Source organism: Diadema antillarum, unplaced genomic scaffold (genome assembly GCF_040938485.1).
Source record: "Diadema antillarum isolate AM-2024a unplaced genomic scaffold, OU_Dant_1.0 seq00000507_RagTag, whole genome shotgun sequence".
Taxonomy (NCBI): domain Eukaryota; kingdom Metazoa; phylum Echinodermata; class Echinoidea; order Diadematoida; family Diadematidae; genus Diadema; species Diadema antillarum.
The window spans coordinates 1405927-1424193 of NW_027271462.1; the positions used below are offsets into that span (position 1 = coordinate 1405927).

At 38.4% G+C, this 18267-nt stretch overlaps 1 protein-coding gene across 1 annotated transcript; it reads right to left on the minus strand.

Annotated features, from left to right (window-relative positions):
- Positions 1-1835: 1835 nt before the first annotated feature.
- LOC139733964 (tafazzin-like) lies at positions 1836-17972 on the minus strand. The gene is made up of 8 exons (XM_071644776.1): positions 17861-17972; positions 12522-12653; positions 10922-10967; positions 9873-9958; positions 8562-8642; positions 6224-6265; positions 2991-3184; positions 1836-1976 (listed from the first exon to the last, which is right to left on the minus strand). Exons 1-8 carry the CDS (start codon positions 17970-17972, stop codon positions 1881-1883), a joined length of 789 nt encoding a protein of 262 aa, XP_071500877.1. The 3' UTR covers positions 1836-1880.
- Between the last annotated feature and the right edge of the window lie 295 nt (positions 17973-18267).

The window sequence follows — 18267 nt, forward strand, 5'->3', positions numbered from 1 at the left end:
GTATAATTGCAGACCTGCAATACGATTAATACACAAACGCACACACACATGCACTCACACATCCTCGCTCACTAAAAAAGCATATACATGTATACTGAATACACATACTGAACATTTTAACATTTTATTCAAGGTCCAAATAGGACATTACATGACAAACAGAATTTTCAGTTCAGTGGAAGACATCTTGAATATATACAATGTAGAGAAACGATAAAGGTATATTCCAATTCCAATGAATAGTTTACTTTCTGATTTTCATATGTACCCTAGCATGTGATCAGAAATCACAGAATATTCACCTGCCACATGTAGTATACATTTATATGTTGTGTATACAGGGAATGCCGCATCAGTCAGTTCTGCCTAGCACAGTCCAGTTTTAATACAAATGAAATTACATTCTCATGTATGTAGAGGACAAACTATAAAAACACAACCCACTGAAAATTATGCCAATATAACAATGAAAGGAAAATCTGTTGGATTACTATCAATACAACTTTGGATATGTATCTTTTCAAGAGATAACTGTCGTGTAGGGTTTTCTCAACTCACACCATTGACATCGTGAGCTACACATGTTAAGAAAATACACACAAGTTGAGCCTGCAAGTCATGATTTTGTGAGAGCAAGGCAGGTCAGACTAGAGGTTTATAAATAATATGGTTTTAAACACTTCCAAACATGTAACTAGAGTCAATGAAAGTTGAACATAATTCAACAGAATAATTTACACAGATAAACATGCAGACACTAAAGACACACACAGACACTAAAGACACACACTTATAACCGCAAACCTACATAGACACATACAGGAATCTCAAAAAGTTGTTTTAGTGTGTGTGTGTGTGTTGGGGGGGGGGGGGGGGGGGAGTGGTGGTGAAGGGTAGTGCTCATGGTTGGGTCAAGGGTCAACTTTTATGGAAAACGTAACTTCCTCTAAAATACATTCTGCAACAAATTATCAACATAGTTAACTTCATCTTAAGTACGCAAAAAAAAAAGAATATTAGGCTCATGAATGTAAACATTCTTTAAAATCAGAGATGTACTAAAATTCATATTTGACATGCGCTTGTTAACAACATTTTGATGTGGTTTTTGTTGATTGAAAAAAAGAAAAATATTCAATCTCTTTTCAGTTATTCCATTCACAATTCAACTCTTTAACTCCGCTGCGTACTGTATGAGCTGAAATTTTCGCAGTGGTTTTATTTTCACGAATTTCGCGAATTGCCTTTGAACTGCGAAAATGACAATGCCTGAATAGCTAAGTACAGTTAGACCCTTGCAACTGCGAAATTAACAACATGCGAAAATGTCCTCCAAGTTGCAATTTGCGAAAATATCTGTACGCGAAAATTTCAGCTCGTACAGTATGTCTATGTTGAAGTGTCCATAATATCTGGTTTAAAAGATACACACCTCTGCCTGAATTTATGCAAACATGAGTGAGAAGGAAAATGAAACCTGAGAAATATCTTCTGCTCTGTTGTGCAGCATATTGAAGGGTTTGTCCATTTTTGAAGATTTTGAAGTACAATCTCTGTCATAATGTACAAAATATACCTTTTAAATGATATATTGGTCACTACATACAAAGGTATTTTTTTGAAGTTATGGTCAAAAGAAGCAAAAATTTTCTTATTATTCTCTTTATTTTTTTTGACCTTTAATCGCAAATATCTCCATTTGGCAAATATGGACTTATCGGTTTTTGCAAACAAACTCTTCATATAATCTTTCTTACAAATCATTGCAGTTTGGATGATTTAAGTCAACATTGCTAGCAAATTGCAAATGGTAGAAATCCAACACAGAGGGCAGTATTCCACGATCCCACACTGCCTTGCTCTGGCTCCTCCTTTAGATGTCACCTCTTGCGGCTAGAATGAAGAGCCTCGGCTTTGGCTCTCAGTGCTTTCATCTCCTCTTGGATTAGGTCTGTCAGTTTCTTCCTCATCTCAATCTGTACATGAAAGAACAAACCAACAACGACTTGATTTCATCAGTAGGAATTTGCTGGAAGAAGAGACAAATGACCAACATTCCACACTAAATCTGACAGAAGGTGAGATTTATTCATCAGCTCCATTGTGCTACTTATGTAAACATCTTCTTTTTTTTCACAGCAACTCTGCTTAAGAATGAAGATCCTTGGCAAATGTGCTTTGAAATTATATGTACGATTGAAGGATGAGTGTATTTTGATTATTCTGTGGACAAACATGCTCATGTCACACACGTAACCAGTTCAAATAGGGCATCCCACTATGAAGCAATGAAATTCAATGTTATCTTTTCCTGGCACAGCATGTACATTTATGTTGTGCTACTGGAGAAAATAGATGCATAGTGAAGCGATCACTTTGTTGCATTTTGTGCAGGCTTATCTTTAAAAACAAAATATTTCCATATCTTGGTGATTTCTAGTCACTAGTCTCTGGTACTGAGCTGCAGTGAACTAATGTGACTGGCCTCCTTCAAAGAAGACCCAAATGGCTCTTCACATAATATGCATAAATATGACCCCTCACCATTTACCCTGATCAACTCCCAGACCTCAAGGCTAAGAAGATGCCAAATAAGGTGATCTTGGTGGAAAATTTTAATATTTCTGTGGTTTTGGTAAAAAAAAAAAAAAGAACATTTTGTTCCAAGTTTGAGAAAGTTTTACATACAAATTTTTCAGTTCTTCTGATATTGCTTGTCATAGGTTTGTAAAAGTTGATTTATCATTTGTGAATGCGCAGTCACATTTGTGTGCGATTACATGTTTTAAAGAGACCTACAAATAATGGCAGTTGTGATGACTGGCCATATACTTGTATTACAAAACAAAGAAGGAAAAAAAGTGGTGAAGTGAGGAAGATTTCCATATTACATTTGCAACCAAATACACGCAATGTACACAAAGAAAGTTTGACATTATCTTCCATGACGAATTATTGGAACCACGCCCATTACAGCTTCCATCACTTACAGGAGACGTCAGATCCTCCTTCATTTGATCTACCAGCTCCCTGAAGTCGAGTGGTTGACCTACCAGGACGGTTACTTTCTTGTTCCGTTGGGGAATGTATGGTGGGTAGTTTGGCAGGACATGCTCCATCCCTACATGCCACATGGGGACAACTGTGGGCACCACAAGACACTCGCTGAGGAGTCGGCCCACCCCTGATATCAAGAGAGGGAGAGAGAAGAGCAAACACGAATAGTCAGACATGTGTAATTCACAGTCCTTTTGCACTCTACCCTTCTTCAAGATTTTGATGAAATACCAGTAAAAAACACATTACAATACTAAGTATTTTCATATGACCTACAAGACCCCATCATATAAATGATCACGAAATGGACTAGGAATGCTTTCAGCACAAACTTCTGCACACGCTGCAGAATCCCGTCACAGATGCACTGTGGGATTCCTTGGGAGCATTGCCACTTCCAGGTGTCTTGCGTGTCTTAGTTGCTATGCCATTCAATGTAATTTTTGTCTGCTTTTCTTTCATTGCTGCTTTTTTCTTTGGTTAATAGTATCAAGATTTTTAAAAAAAAATTAAAACTTCTAGATTTCAATGATTTGTGGGTACTAGAGTCATGGTTCGCTACTGCGAGGCTTCAGTGTGCTGGTCACATGATCGGGGATGATGATAGAAAGTGAATATATCTTCAAGAAAAAAATAATCCTGGATAAAGATGGAATGTGACTTGATCGAGTGCATATGCAGCCAGTTGGTCCCCTTTAGCTACCCCATAATGTATCTAAAGGCCATGTCACACCTTTCCGGGCAAGCCTTGCATGCGACTTGCAAAGAACAATTTTTACTACCCGGAGATCCCCGGAATGAGCCGCACATGACAGTACCTAGCACGTATTTCACCCGTAGTCACCCGGAGGTGTGAACGCAAATCTTTTTACCTGCAACCATGTTTAGGCCCTGTCACACCTATCCGGGCAAGCTATGTATTTTGTTGTGTGTAGGGATTTTCCAGCATACCGGGAATTTCTGAGGGCGAACAAGGATTTCGGCGAGCCAGTGCATGTGTCTTACTTGCTGGACGCGTTCTACTTAAATTCTACTTGCGGGTATACGGTGTGACCTTTGTACCAGTCGCATGGGGGCTGACAACTCAATGAAGGAATTCCTCTGAAGGAATGACTAAAGTCCCATGGAATGTCATTATCTTGGCTGCATACGGGGAGTATGAAGTACCTGCGAGGGAGTTGCCTACGAAGTGCTGCCTCTAAGGGCCTCCTACTGGCGTTCTGCGTGGGCCTCTCTGGGCATCCCCGTGACTCACTCGGAAAAAGTTTTGGTCATGCTCAAAACTTGGGTGCGGTTAAATCGGACTTGCGTGAGCACCTCCGGGCAACTACAGACGAGATACGCGCTAGGTACTATCAGGTGCGGACCAACTGCGGAGAGCTCCAGGTAGCAAATTTGTTTCCCCGCAAGTCAAGCCGCAAAACTTCCCCAAATACGGTATAACAAAGCCTTGAGCATAATCAAAACTTGTTCCGAGTCACTCGCGGGGTTCGCTTGCAGAGGTACAAGCAGAACACCAGTAGGAGACCCTTCCCGGCAGCACCTCACAGGAATTGGCTCTCACACAGGTCACACGGAATGCACGCAAGTAGAAGCTAAGTAGCACGCGTCTAGTAGGCAAGAAACAAATGCGAAAATTGCAAACATTCTTGTTCACCCGCGGAAAATCTTCTATGTGCTGGAAACTACCTCCTCTCCACAAGCCCGCGTAGCTTGCCCGGAAAGGTGTGACACGGCCTTGAAGTGATGCTTGCCGCGCGGTACCAACTCATTGGTGATAACGAGAATTGGGGAATGCATAGACACAATCATCCAAAGAAGGCACTAGATGGATTGGTCATGTGCTAAGGAAAGAACAGGACAACATGACCAAGACAGCACTCTACCGGACTCCAGAAGGGATGAGGAAGAGGAAGTGACCAAAGAACATAATTATGCGAGCGTGCATAACAAAACCAACTAAAAGTCACGTGCTCTGCTTCAGCATGAGGCTCAAAAAAGGTGAAACAGGTCAACCTTGCCATTACTGAGGGGTTTTTTTTTATATTTTATAAAGGAGCAATTCTTCTTCTACACTATTTTGAAGTATTGAATCGTGAAACAAATGAGAAAATTGTGTTTTAAGCAGTTTTCTAGATTTTTTTTTTTTTTGTAGAATAGTGTGAGTAGGTACATGTATGTCTTTCAAGAGGCCTCATTTTATTTCTTAAAATCCTTTACACACTCTTTACTTTCAACTTTAAGCTTTTGGAGGATAATGCTACTGCTCTGAAAGTTGGTATTAGTCATGGACAGAATGTGTTGACAGAGCATACAGAATTTCAGTTTAATCTGATAATCCCTTTATTGTTGTTGCCCATTTGAATAAATTAAGATCCCAACCTCCTAGGGATGCTACCTGCCAAGTTTGATGAAAATCCATCATGGGGTTTTCAAGAAGAAGATGAAAATGTACAATTTATGCCCCCACTTGGGCCTCCCCATCCCCCCTCCCCTGGGCCCCAAGGGGGACACCCCTGGATCTTCCATGAACAAACTTGAAACTAATCATCAGTATACTAACTCATAGTAATAAATAAGCTCTATCACTTCTGGTTTTAGAGACGAAGATTTTTAAAGATTCTTTAACTGCGGGCAGTTTGGGCTCCCCTGGGCACCCTTCCCCCAGGAGGGGCAAGGTGCCCATTTGAACAAGTTGACATCCTAACCCCCTAGGGATGCTACCTGCCAAGTTTGGTGAAAATCCATCGAGAGGCTTTCTAGAAGAAGATGAAACTGTAAAGAATTATGCACGATGAATGACGTGCGACGCGGGCCAGACAAAGAGCGATCGCAATAGCTCACTTGAGCCTTCGGCTCAGGTGATGTAAAAAATCCATGTATAGCGTGTTTCTGTTGGTTTTGTGATGCAAGGTCACATAGGGAGAAGGATAGTGGAGAGAGAGAGCTGAGAGACCTAAAACACACCTGCGGGATTCCACAACACCTGATGCTGCCCTAAATGCCTACAGCATAAAGGGCAGTGTGCCTCAAATTCACCTTACAAAAAGTCACCTCCTATATAACTGGTTAAACATACTGAAAATAACTCTGCCACTATCACATGGAGGAGTATGGAGAAATCAAGTCAATTCTTTCCCTGTATGACCTTACATGAATTACTCACCCCATTTAAATCGCAAGAAGTCTTTGGTCATGTTGACTTTACCTGGAATGGACAAAAGAAATAATCTGGAAATACACTGGACACTATTCAAAGTAGATGCTAACATCCAAAGTATGCATACCTCATGGCATTAACCTGATGAAAGTGTTAACAACTTCCATATTTTTTTAACAAAACTTCATCGTTTTTTTCTTACTGCAAAGATCAGACAATACAGAATTGTATTCATGCCTAAGATAAAATATGAGCTGCTTTCCCCCTGATTTTTAATAACATTGTTCTTAACAAAAGCAGTAATAAATCTTTTTGGTTGGACAGTCAATTTGCTCTTCTTGACCTTCCACTTCCTGTCTGAGAGATGACGTTATTCTTTCTTTTATAATAGCCCAGATGGCTGTAACAAATCTTTTACTTTTTTGTCTTTTCTGTTCAGTATCTGTGCAACTTATCTAATGATTTTACCTGCCTGTCATACAAGTGTAGTTCAATTACCCTTTTTCTTTCTGAAACAGATGCATTTTCCCCTTGTTTCTTGCCATTTTGTCGATCCAGCAGATTGACACTAAAAATTCCAATCCTTCAAGGACAACCTCAAAGATAGAGTCCAAATAAAACAGCTGTAAATCCATGAAAAGTTACAAAAAAATCAGCAAATTTTCACATCATGTAGGTTGACATCATAGAAGCAAAAGTGTAATTTTAGATTGAATGGACCTACAGCTACCGAGAGAGAGCAGCATTGCACGATGAGGAGGGTATGCATACTTATGTGTGTCACCCTATTACTACAATATGCAGGGTGGCCAAGAAATAATGCAACACCTAAGATCCTTAATTTCAGCAATATTGTTGCAAATATGTCACTATTTTGCACACTGTTGGAAAGGCCATTCTTTTTCCAATAGAATGACACCAAATTCTTTAATTTTGGTTAATGTGTTATGATTTTAGGACCATTTTTGTCAACCCTTGCAATTTTCAAAATATGATCATTCGGCTTGTCATAGAACCAGTAGCATTCAAAATGATATTCACAATGACATTCACATTATTCAAAATGCATGTAATGATAACGGACAATTACAATACCTTCCGCCCCACATTCCACACATCGTGAACGCTACTGGTTCTATGGCAAGCCAAATTCTCGCTGGTTTTGGTATCTCTGAGAGTGCAAAATGATCACATTTTGAAAATTGCACTGGTTGACAAAAATGTTCCTAAAATCATAACGCATTAATAACCAGAATTAAAGAATTTGGTGTCATTCTATTGGAAAAAGAACAGCCTTTCCAATAGTATGCAAAATAATGACATATTTGCAACAACATTGCTTAAAGGACAAGTCCACCTTCATATACATAAGGATTGAGAGAATGCAGAAATACATATTAGTAGAACACGTCAGTGAAAGTTTGAGGAAAATCGGACAATCTATTCAAAAGTTATGAATTTTTAAAGTATCTGCCAAATCACTGCTGGATGAGAAGACTACTACAGTGTATGATGTCACATGCGTACAACGATATAAGGAAAATAAAAAGAGAATTTCACAAAACTTTACTTTTTAAATAAAGTGCACATTCCTTCGACTTGAAAGAGAGAAGTCGAGTGCTCTTTTTATGCAAGAAAAATGGAAATACGTTGAATTTCCTTTATTACACATGTGACATCACAAGCTACAGTAGTCTTTTCATCCAGCCATGACTGAGCAGAATTTCAAAAATTCATAACTTTTGAACGGATTGTCGGATTTTCCCAAAACTTTCGCTGATGTGTTCTACTAATATTGCTGCATTCACTCAACCCACATGTCTATGAAGGTGAACTTGTCCTTTAAATTATAGATCTTAGGTGTTCCGTTCTTTCTGGGCCACCCTGTATATACAATATTGGGCTTTAGATGAGATACCGTGACATTAAAAAAAAAAATGCCTCCTGTGAGGCAAAAGCAAAGTACCAGTGTACTAAGCACTCCTCTAGCTAGCTGTTGCGGGTGGTATGCATACTGCATACCCGCCTGCCTAGCCAGCCTGATAAAATTGCATGCAATAATGTGATGTGAGATATAATGCTTCAAATGTGTTTGCTGTGCATGTGAGTACACAGTTTTTGTACCTCAGCCAGTTGAGCCATGGCTTGATGATGTCATCAGAACTTTGACTATACAAACACCACATTATCTCTGAGCAATAATGGAAGCAAGACTTGGTCTCTACTGCAGTGGGAGTCACTATAATTTTTATACCCTGGTAAACAAAAACTTGATTGATATCTAATAGGACAAACTATCATTTCCAGTCATAACTTCGGTCACATCCTGTACATAGTGTCTTACCTTCTGAGTAGATGTGCGTCCATCCTCTTTCATTGAGCTTTTCTAAGCAAAAGTCCATACCTTGCTGATACACACCATCACCTGAATATAAAGTACAAGCAGAAGTTCATATTTTCACATTCTCTTGCACAACTCAACTGATTTGAAAAAGACACTTTATGTACTCATAACGCCAGTAGTTACAATATATTCAAATTAGTTCTTGTGCAGAGTTGTGCTTATTACAAATTGATTGACAGATTGCCCTTCACCAATGTATTAACAAACACCAAATGATCAGTGTAGTAGCCATGACTTAATGTATCATGGACACTATCCATACTTAGGCTGGATTCAAACCAACAACCTCCTGATTACCTAACAGGCGTCGTATCCACTGGACTACTGAACTTCTGCCTGACAGTCGGTGCTGGTTCTTATCCTTATAGCACACAGCGGGTACTGTGTTTTTATCAAAATCAATTGATTCTTGTGTTGAGTCCTTTCATTGCAACTGGTTGGCAGAGTGCCCTACATTGACATTTAAATAACCATCAATTAATCAGTGTTTTAGTAGTAGCCATGATAATATAATATCATGGCCATTCATACTCGGGTTGGATTCGAACCAAGAATCTCCCAATTACTCCGCAAAAAATTTGTAGTACTAATAGCCATGATAAGATATCATGATTATACATGTAATGTACATGGGTGGGATTCGAACCAACAACGTCCTGACTACTGTTAATCACGAGATTGTTGCCTTGAATCCAGCATAAGTATGTATGATACATCATTTTATTCTAACATGGCTTCTAACTATGAAAACTCTGATTAAATTGATGCTTACATGTATGTATTTGCATTGATGTAGGGCAATCTATTAATAAATTGCAATCTGAACATATTTTTTTTTGTCATTGAGATACATTCGTACATGCTCCATTCTAATTCATCTCCCAAATTTACAGTCTATCACCGACAACTTTCTAGATCCTTTGAATAGATGAGAAAATAGTATTCCAGTAATGGTGATCAAACTTTTACCTCTTAACTACGAGGCCCTAATATATTCTCAACTGCAGCATTACATGTCTAATTTCCATATCTTCTATTTGATCAGAAAATGTCCCATTGAAAATACAGAGGATTTTCATATTATATGTCAAAACTTTTAAAGCAATATAAAGTGGTACATTAACATTGTATTTCATTTTCAACCAAAGCTTGGTCGTGTCTTTATTCTTTATTGTATGCACAATGTCATTAAAAGCAAGAACTTCATGTGTGTAAATAATTTGACATGCAATACGAAATCTAAAGACCAACCTCTTAGAACTGGAACCACTTGGCCCAAAGAGAAGTAATAAACGTATCGCTTGGTAGTGAATGCAATCTCACTTGCTCCTGGGGTCCTGAAGAGTGTACAATGTATATCAAAAACATTTTTTTCATTACTATTCATAATGGTTTTCATTTCTGTGCTAAATTCAAGAATCTGTGTGGACCATATATCTGTTGACGTTCAAGACCGTGTTGTATAAAACAAATAGTGCATGGTCTTTACTCCTGCAATGAAAGGATTTCACACTTGGTGAGAGATGAGCCGTACTATTCAACTTGGCTTCGCCTCGTTGAATAGAATGCCTCTATCTTTCTCCTCGTGCGAAATCCTGTACCATCACACTTGTAAGCATTCACTATTAGTATATTTTATAAAACTCATTGAGGATGGGTTGATTTTGTTGTAACAGGTACCCATAGACACCTGCCGGAGTATACTCTGGACTACATGTAGTCTTCAACAGGTTAAAGTTTGGAAAAAGACTGTGATGTCTATAACAACAGGTGATTTGTAGCATCTAAGAGGGAATGCTCACAACCTCATTAAAAGAAAGCTGTGACATTGCCCCCTCCCCCAGCACACAATCAACCATATAACACAAAAGAGATGGAAATTACTTCATGTATATTTATAATAGGAGAAACATGGCAAGACAAATTGTAAACATGTAATATCCGAAGCTCTTTCTGTGTGATGGGTGATATTCTGCAGGATTTTTTTTTTAAATTTATTGTTTTCAGAGGTGTTTTTTATTATTATTATTTTTTTAGTATGAACTAGTGAGTAACAGTCATTTATGGTTTGCAAATCTGCTACGTAGAAACAATAAACATTTCAGCAAATGAAAACAAAGCAAAAGATGGATAGCTGCCTGTTGATCATCTGATGTGCTACGGTACATTTTTTTTTGCAAATCATTAAAAAAGTTTAAAAAGTGCTGATTATTTGGACTTGCCAGGTTCAGTGTCATATTGGCTCCATCATGGTCAACAGAGTGTAGTGCCTACACATAAAATTCAGTTCCAGCACTCACCATCTTACATGCTTCAGGTGGAAAAAGCTGCGAACTTTCAGGGTTGCTACATGGGGAAAACAAATATAATGCACAAACAATTAGAAAGACAACAACAAGTAAGTACTGCAAACTTGGCATGCGCTGGCATAATCAGGACATGTATACTTTTCTGTCCAACAATTCTACAAATGCATGTAAATAATCATTGTCACTCAAAATGCAGTCAGTCATAATTTCATACCAGCACACTGTAATACTGAGTATTAGTTGGAGAGAGAAATTTAGCCAAAGAGTGAGAGCATACATAACGGCATTACCATCATTATCTATAGTTGCATTAGTAGTGATGGTAACAGCAGACAGCGATAATAATGGTACTACTAGTAGTTAAAGTAGAAGTACTACAATGTAGTAAATGACAGTAGAAGTTGAAGAAACACTAGAAGCAGTGGTATGATTAGCATTACATGGCAAAGGTACAAGTGGGCATGATATTTAGAATTAAAGATGATAATAGTGATGGTTACAGTGGCAGAAATAGAAAGTAATTGTAGTAGAAGTACTAGTGATTGACTGATAAACTTAGAATTGTGGTAATACAATGATCATACCAGTAGTTAATCATCACCAACATTAGAAGTATAATCAGTGGTTCAGTGTTCACCAACAAAACAAGCTGTGGTAAGAGTACTGTAAAAGTGGTTTCTTTCGCGGTGGTTTTATTTTCGTGCTTTTCGCGCTTTGAGGTTGAACCGCGAATTTAACATCACGCAAAAATGTTTTGAACTCGCCACTTGTCACAACGCCATCGCGCACATACACACACAAAGATTCAGTGCATTGAGTGTATCGATGGTCAACATACACACAGTGATACTACGCAATGTAGGTACAAGCATGTTATAAAGTACTCGAGAGACAGGATTTTTAGGTAAGCCTGCATTTAATTTTAATTTCTATTTAATAAATAAAAGAATAATTTGATTATAGTTTGGGTTTTCATGTGCAAAATAAAAATTTTTTGCCTACTGTGAATGCACAGATTTTGCAGACCGCGAATTTAAACACACGCGAAAAAGTTAGCAATGGAAACCGCGAAAGTATCTGTACGTGAAAGAAACCACTTTTACAGTACGTAGACAAAATGACAGCAGCAAGAGATGAAGTACTAGTAATACTCTGATAGACTGTGGGACTACACAGAAGGGTGGCACTTTGCTTGCAATGATGCTCGCTTCATCAAGTACCCCATACTGTACATGCACACAAATTTTCAGTGCTGTTTTGCATCTGGGTGTTGTAGCCTTTTTGTATCTGTTGCCATGGATATTAACTGGCATAATAACTGTACACAGGTACTGTGCGCACTTTGATTGGAATTATCTGGCAGGTCGTGGCAGGTTGTTGCAACTACATTGTAGAGACTACTGGTTCTGCAGCATTTCTTTTTATTTATCATTTTAATTTATCTTTTATTTTTTAGAGCACACAAACTGCTACATCTGAATCTACATGATCAAAGAATGAAAATGTGATCCAATCATGCAAGTTACACGCGCACAGTTTTTAGTTGTTTGATTTCGATGACGTACGATGTACATGTAGTTTCTGATCTTACCACATAAAACAGCATCATCAAGGCAAGATGTATGGTTTGAGACAGTGACAAGAGGTTTGTGCTCCCTGCGAGATTTATCAACCTCATGTTGTAAAACCTCTGCGTTGTGGAGCTGGCATCTGTTTGCATACCCTGGTGGCAGAAGGAAAATGAAGATGAAGAAGACATACACATAGATCTTTACAAGTGATGATAAAGAAGCATTATACAAAAGACTAAGCTTATCTGTGTAATATACAATAAACCATCTTTCACTGACACAGGAGAAGAGAGACACATTCGATTATAATGGCACTGCTTTTTTTATTCAGACTTGTTATTGACCCATAGGCATTGAATCAGACAAGTGCTACAATAAATGTCATTCTGTACTGAAACTTTTAAACTTTCATGGAGCTTTATCATTACTATTCTAAGGGGTCTATTATCATTACTAATTTGTTTGTTGTTTTTTGTGAGGGCTAATATCATCAATTAATTTTTGTTTTGCTCAGAACTTTGATGATAACAACAGCATTTCTGCATTGATTTAGATGATTTTAACATTTCCCCCAAATTCATGTGTTGTTATTTCCATGCCAGGGAGTAGAATCAATAAAAAGGTAAGTCAAAAAAGAGGAATTTAATGCATGAGTGAACACCATTGTTTTTCTCTTCCGAGGCACAATTTAAAGTAAAAATTGCAAAAATGAACAAGTTTTCATTCATGCCTAAAGCAGGTTCGTGTAACAATAAGAACAAAAGACAAATCTAACACAATTAAAAAACATGAATTAAGTGGCAAAAATAAACCTTTGATCTCTATAAATATCTTTGTAGCCCAAGCAAAAGATCAATAAAGGCTAAAAATAATGGAGCAAAATGAAGAATCTTTAACTGTCAAATCCAAATTCAAATGAAATGCTAAATTACCAGGGCCCCGTTTTATCAAGATAAAGTTAGCGTCAATTGTGAAATCAACTATAACTTTGATCAACTTAAAGTCATCTAGATAACTTTAAATCAACTTTAAGTTTCCGTTTTACGAAGAGAATTGATAGTCGATTATAGTTACAGCTGATCATCATGACTTAATTATTGATTTAGTAAAAACAAAAAAACACAGGATGAGGCTGGTTTCCAGTACTGTCTGCTTACAAACAATACACAATACATAAAGCAAAACAAACAACAAAAACACAAATGGACATGATCGTTTGCCACGACCACGGAAGTGTAGTCTGCTAGTGCGCCGCAGTATGATTAGCGCTACAGCCGCTGAATTAGAAGTATGTTTGCAACAGAACTGCAAAATACGCTGTTTTGCATTGTATTGACGAAAGTAGCTCGACAGATCTAGCACATCTTGAGCTCAACGAAAATCTGCATACGCGCGTACTATGAAAATCCTGCACACTACGTAACGTAGGATCTTAGATAACGTCACTATTTATTGACATGGATAAATAACCAACACAGAGAATTTCTGCAGTGGGACTGTCCAAGGTATGCATTGTTTCAAGTCTTGTGTGTTACATGTAGGATTATGGAAACTTGTGAGAATGTGGTGACTAGCTTGTACCTTTGCGGCGCAGATCAGCTTTGTAAAGAATAGATCACGAGTCTACATGTCAAAATTCTAGACCTTAAACGCTCTAGTCTGCAGTGTTACGGTTAGTACTTGAACGACCCTGCCTAAACTGGTTAGATAGATCTTACTGTCATACTCGGTGCTATAGAATTAAACTCTTTACATTCTGTATACATACAATGTAGGCCTACTTAACTATTAATAAGTATCTATTGACGAAGTATGGACGAACTAGCTCTAGGTAGGCCTATGCATGTCAGAAATCTCTGTTTTTTGGGCATCCATTCTTTGGCAAGATATGCATTGCACACAGACGCGGTTCCAGCGCTTGGTTACTTGCCCTTGCTGGCGATGGCTTGATGGGTGGATGGGCAGGCCGAGGCGCCGGGCATGCAGGGTGGGATTGAGACTGCTGTCTAGAGTGTTTGTGTGCAGAAGTCGCGTAAGCAATGCGTGCCGATCGTGAATTTCATGCAAGGAAAAGACTATAACTAGATGAAAGAAACGTAACTAAATGTAGGAGAAAGTGAGCAGTTAACAGACAAAAATTTGTGACAAGACCCGAGCTAAACTAGGAAAGTGTGACACTCATCTCTCTTCTGTAAAATTGCCTTACAACTGAGTCTACCTAGAATGTCTACTACTTAAAGTTGATATTTTATCAACTATAAAGTTATCAAGGATTTGGAGCGGTTGTGAAAACTTAAAGTTGATTTGGGAGGAAGTTAAAGTTGATTTCAACTTTGGGTCTCTTGATAAAACGGACTTGAAGTCGATTTGGAAGTTAATCATTGATTAATGGACTTCTGATCTGAGAGGGTAATCATAGATTATCTTGACTTAAAGTTAATTTCATTTTTTGATAAAACAGGGCCCAGGTAATAAAAATGGTAGGAATTTGAACTGATTTCTAAAATTAAGAAAATTGTAAATTATATTTGGTTCTTGAAATTGTCTCATGAATTCTATTCATGTCTACAGCATTCTCATATACGTTAGGTCTCTAGACTCATCTAATCATCAGACGCATCTACTGGTACTACTGTACAGACACAGTCGAGTACTGCTTAGTTAGTTATGATGACCTCTGACAACACCTGTTTCTGATGAGGAATATAAAATATGGCCATTATCATGCAGGAGCAATAGCCCAACCAGATGCTGTGCGAAACCCTTATACAGCGACTGGGCTGTGTAATACAGCTACTGTTAGGCCTAACGTTAGTTACACTATTACAGGAGCAATGGTCATCAGTACACAGTGGAATTCCGCAGAGAAGCCTACTCTGGCCGCTGTTGTTCCTGATCTATATTAATGACCTTCCCAATACTACTGAGTCTGGAATCAAGCTTTTTGCAGATGACGCTAAACTTTATGCTAGATTCCCAGAAATTGCAACTTGATCTGAATAAGATGCAGAAATGGGCAGAGGAATGGCAGCTTAGATTCCATCCAGATAAGTGCACTGTGTTGAAGATAGGCAGGTCACCCTCAGTCATGAATATTGCATGAAAAGTGGCAATGAAACAGTAACCCTGAAAGAATCTGAAGTGGAAAGAGACCTCGGAGTGCTTGTAGATTCTAAGCTCTCCTTCAAAGATCACATCTCCTAGGCTGTGTCCAAGTCCAACAAACTACTAGGGGTAATACGAAGAGCTTTCATAAACATTGATGAGGACACCTTCAAACTTTTGTATAGAGGACTTGTGAGGCTTGTCTTAGAGTATGGTCAAGCAGCATGGTCACCGTACAGGATTGGTGAACAGAGGAGACTTGAAAATTAAATGTCCAGCGTAGGGCCACAAAGATGGTACCACGTTTGAAGGACATACCCTACAAAAGCCAGTTAAGACGCCTCAAATTACCAACGCTTATCCATCGCAGAAGGAGAGGTGATATGCTTACAAGTATCTCTATGGCTTACGTGTATATAACACTGACACTGACCTGCTACATCTTAACAATGAAGACAGAAGCAGAACATGTGGTCACACTCTGAAACTAAAGAAGACATTCGCTCACCTTGATGTCAGAAAATTCTTCTTCAAAGCTACCAGAAGAGGTAGTCAGTGCCCCATACCCCATCTGTGAACTCCTTCAAAAACAGTCTAGACAACTACTGGAAAAAATTACCATCTGTATTCGACCCTGAAGGATACTAACACTAACACTAGTCTTGAAATACAATCCTCTCTCTCAACAGACCACACACACACCTTGCCATAGAACCACTCATAATTGAAAGATTGATTCAAATGACCACCAATCGATATATGAACAGGCCCAGACCTACTAGCATCGATGGATTAAAGTAAAGTAAATAAGTAAAGTAATAATAGACTAGCTAACAGAAAACAGATAAATTTTAAATTTATTACAGATCGATATTTTAAAAACTGAATTAGACTAATTTACAAGTCTACATTTACATATTGAAAAAACTTATTTATCAAAGTGGTCCCAATTTGCTCTGAATCAAAAGGGCATGTCACAAATAAAAAATAAAAAATGAAATTGTCCAAAATGACTTTTAGCGCATTTTGGTATATTATCTCCCTGGCCAGTACTAGTGCACTGTGCGGCATCTCTCTGTCTCTGGTCGGCTAAGTAATGTATTTCGGCCAAGGTCTGCTGCCAGCCCGTGCTGTATATAGGGTGGTACATCCAATTACCGGACGCTTTTTTTCGTGGCTTTGAATTCCGTACTCAGAGGATGAAATTTCGGCTAAAAATAACATCACTTATGAAATATTCACAGACTCCTGGAAATTACAAATTCAGCCAACTAATGTCAATTGTTCACTCCAGTTTTTAGAAAATATGCTTCAAACATAACCCTCTCAAAAAGTTGTCTTTTTGCGCGGTGCAAAATCGCATTGTATTACCGGACACGATTTTCGCAATCAATGAAATAATCGACATCTTTCGCACCTTATAAATCCTTGCACCAGAATCACAATTTATCCCACAAATCACCGTACACATTCTCACCGAGCGGATGACAAAGAAAACATCGGCAAAAGAGGCTCAAATTTCGTATTTCACGGTAAAATGTCTTCTTGAACATTTCGAACAGTTCACGCAATAAAACCTTGTGAGAAAATCGACAACTGGTTAGACTCTACTTCTAGTTTACGTGCTTTGTCTATGGGAGCTGCACGCGCGGGTGATGAGTTGTGGGGCCCTACCCTTAGCGCTCAACTATTCCGCATCGTTCGCGTTTGAGGACGATAGCTACAAATTTCCGATATCGATCAGTGAACTTTTTTGGTTCTATGGGAATCTTCTTCAGCATTTTTCCTGTATGTGAGTGGGATTTCATAGAATTTCAGTCGTGAAATGTGATTCAAACATGCATAAATATTAACTAGGCCTAGTCTATATCTATGATTCTCGTGAAGAGGTGCGGGTCACTCAACTATAAATTTGAAGTAAAATGTGAATTTTTTCGTGTTTTTACATTTTTATGTGGCGTTTTTTGAGATTTCGGTCCACACAAAGTTCTGTGAGGCTAATCTACGAAGTCTCGCGCGTACAGAATGTCATTAGTACGCAAAAATGTGCGTGTCCGGTAATACCATGGTGTCCGGTGACACGACACCATGCTTGCCCCTACTATCAGTGACAGTATTAAAAACACTAATATGCATGTATGGGACTAACGTCAAAGCACAACCTCTCATTATTGACATTAATGTCACTCGCGGATAAGTTTCTGTAAGTATATTTTACAGGTATACGGATCAAAACGAATAAAATAGAACTCACGAATCCAAAATCTTGATAGTGCATAGGTAGCCAATATTGTGATCCGTGATGTTAATTTCCAGAGTTTGCCGGGATTGGAGGGCAAAACCCACTGACCTGGATCAAGCGGCATGATTTGTGAATGGATTCAATCAAAGATTATGGCGGTACCGATCGTACAGATACTGTCATGCAATCCGGATGCGATACCAAAGATCATACCGATAGTCATACTCTCAAGAACATGATAAATACAAAAGAGATTTTTCTCTAGATCCTCTTCTTCTTTTATCTTCATTCTTCTTCTTCTTCTTCTTCTCCTTCTTCTCCTTCTTCTTTTTCTCCTTCTTCTCCTTCTTCTTCTTCTTCTCCTTCTTCTTCTTCTTCTTCTTCTTCCTCAATACAATGTACAATGCGGAAAGGCTCTG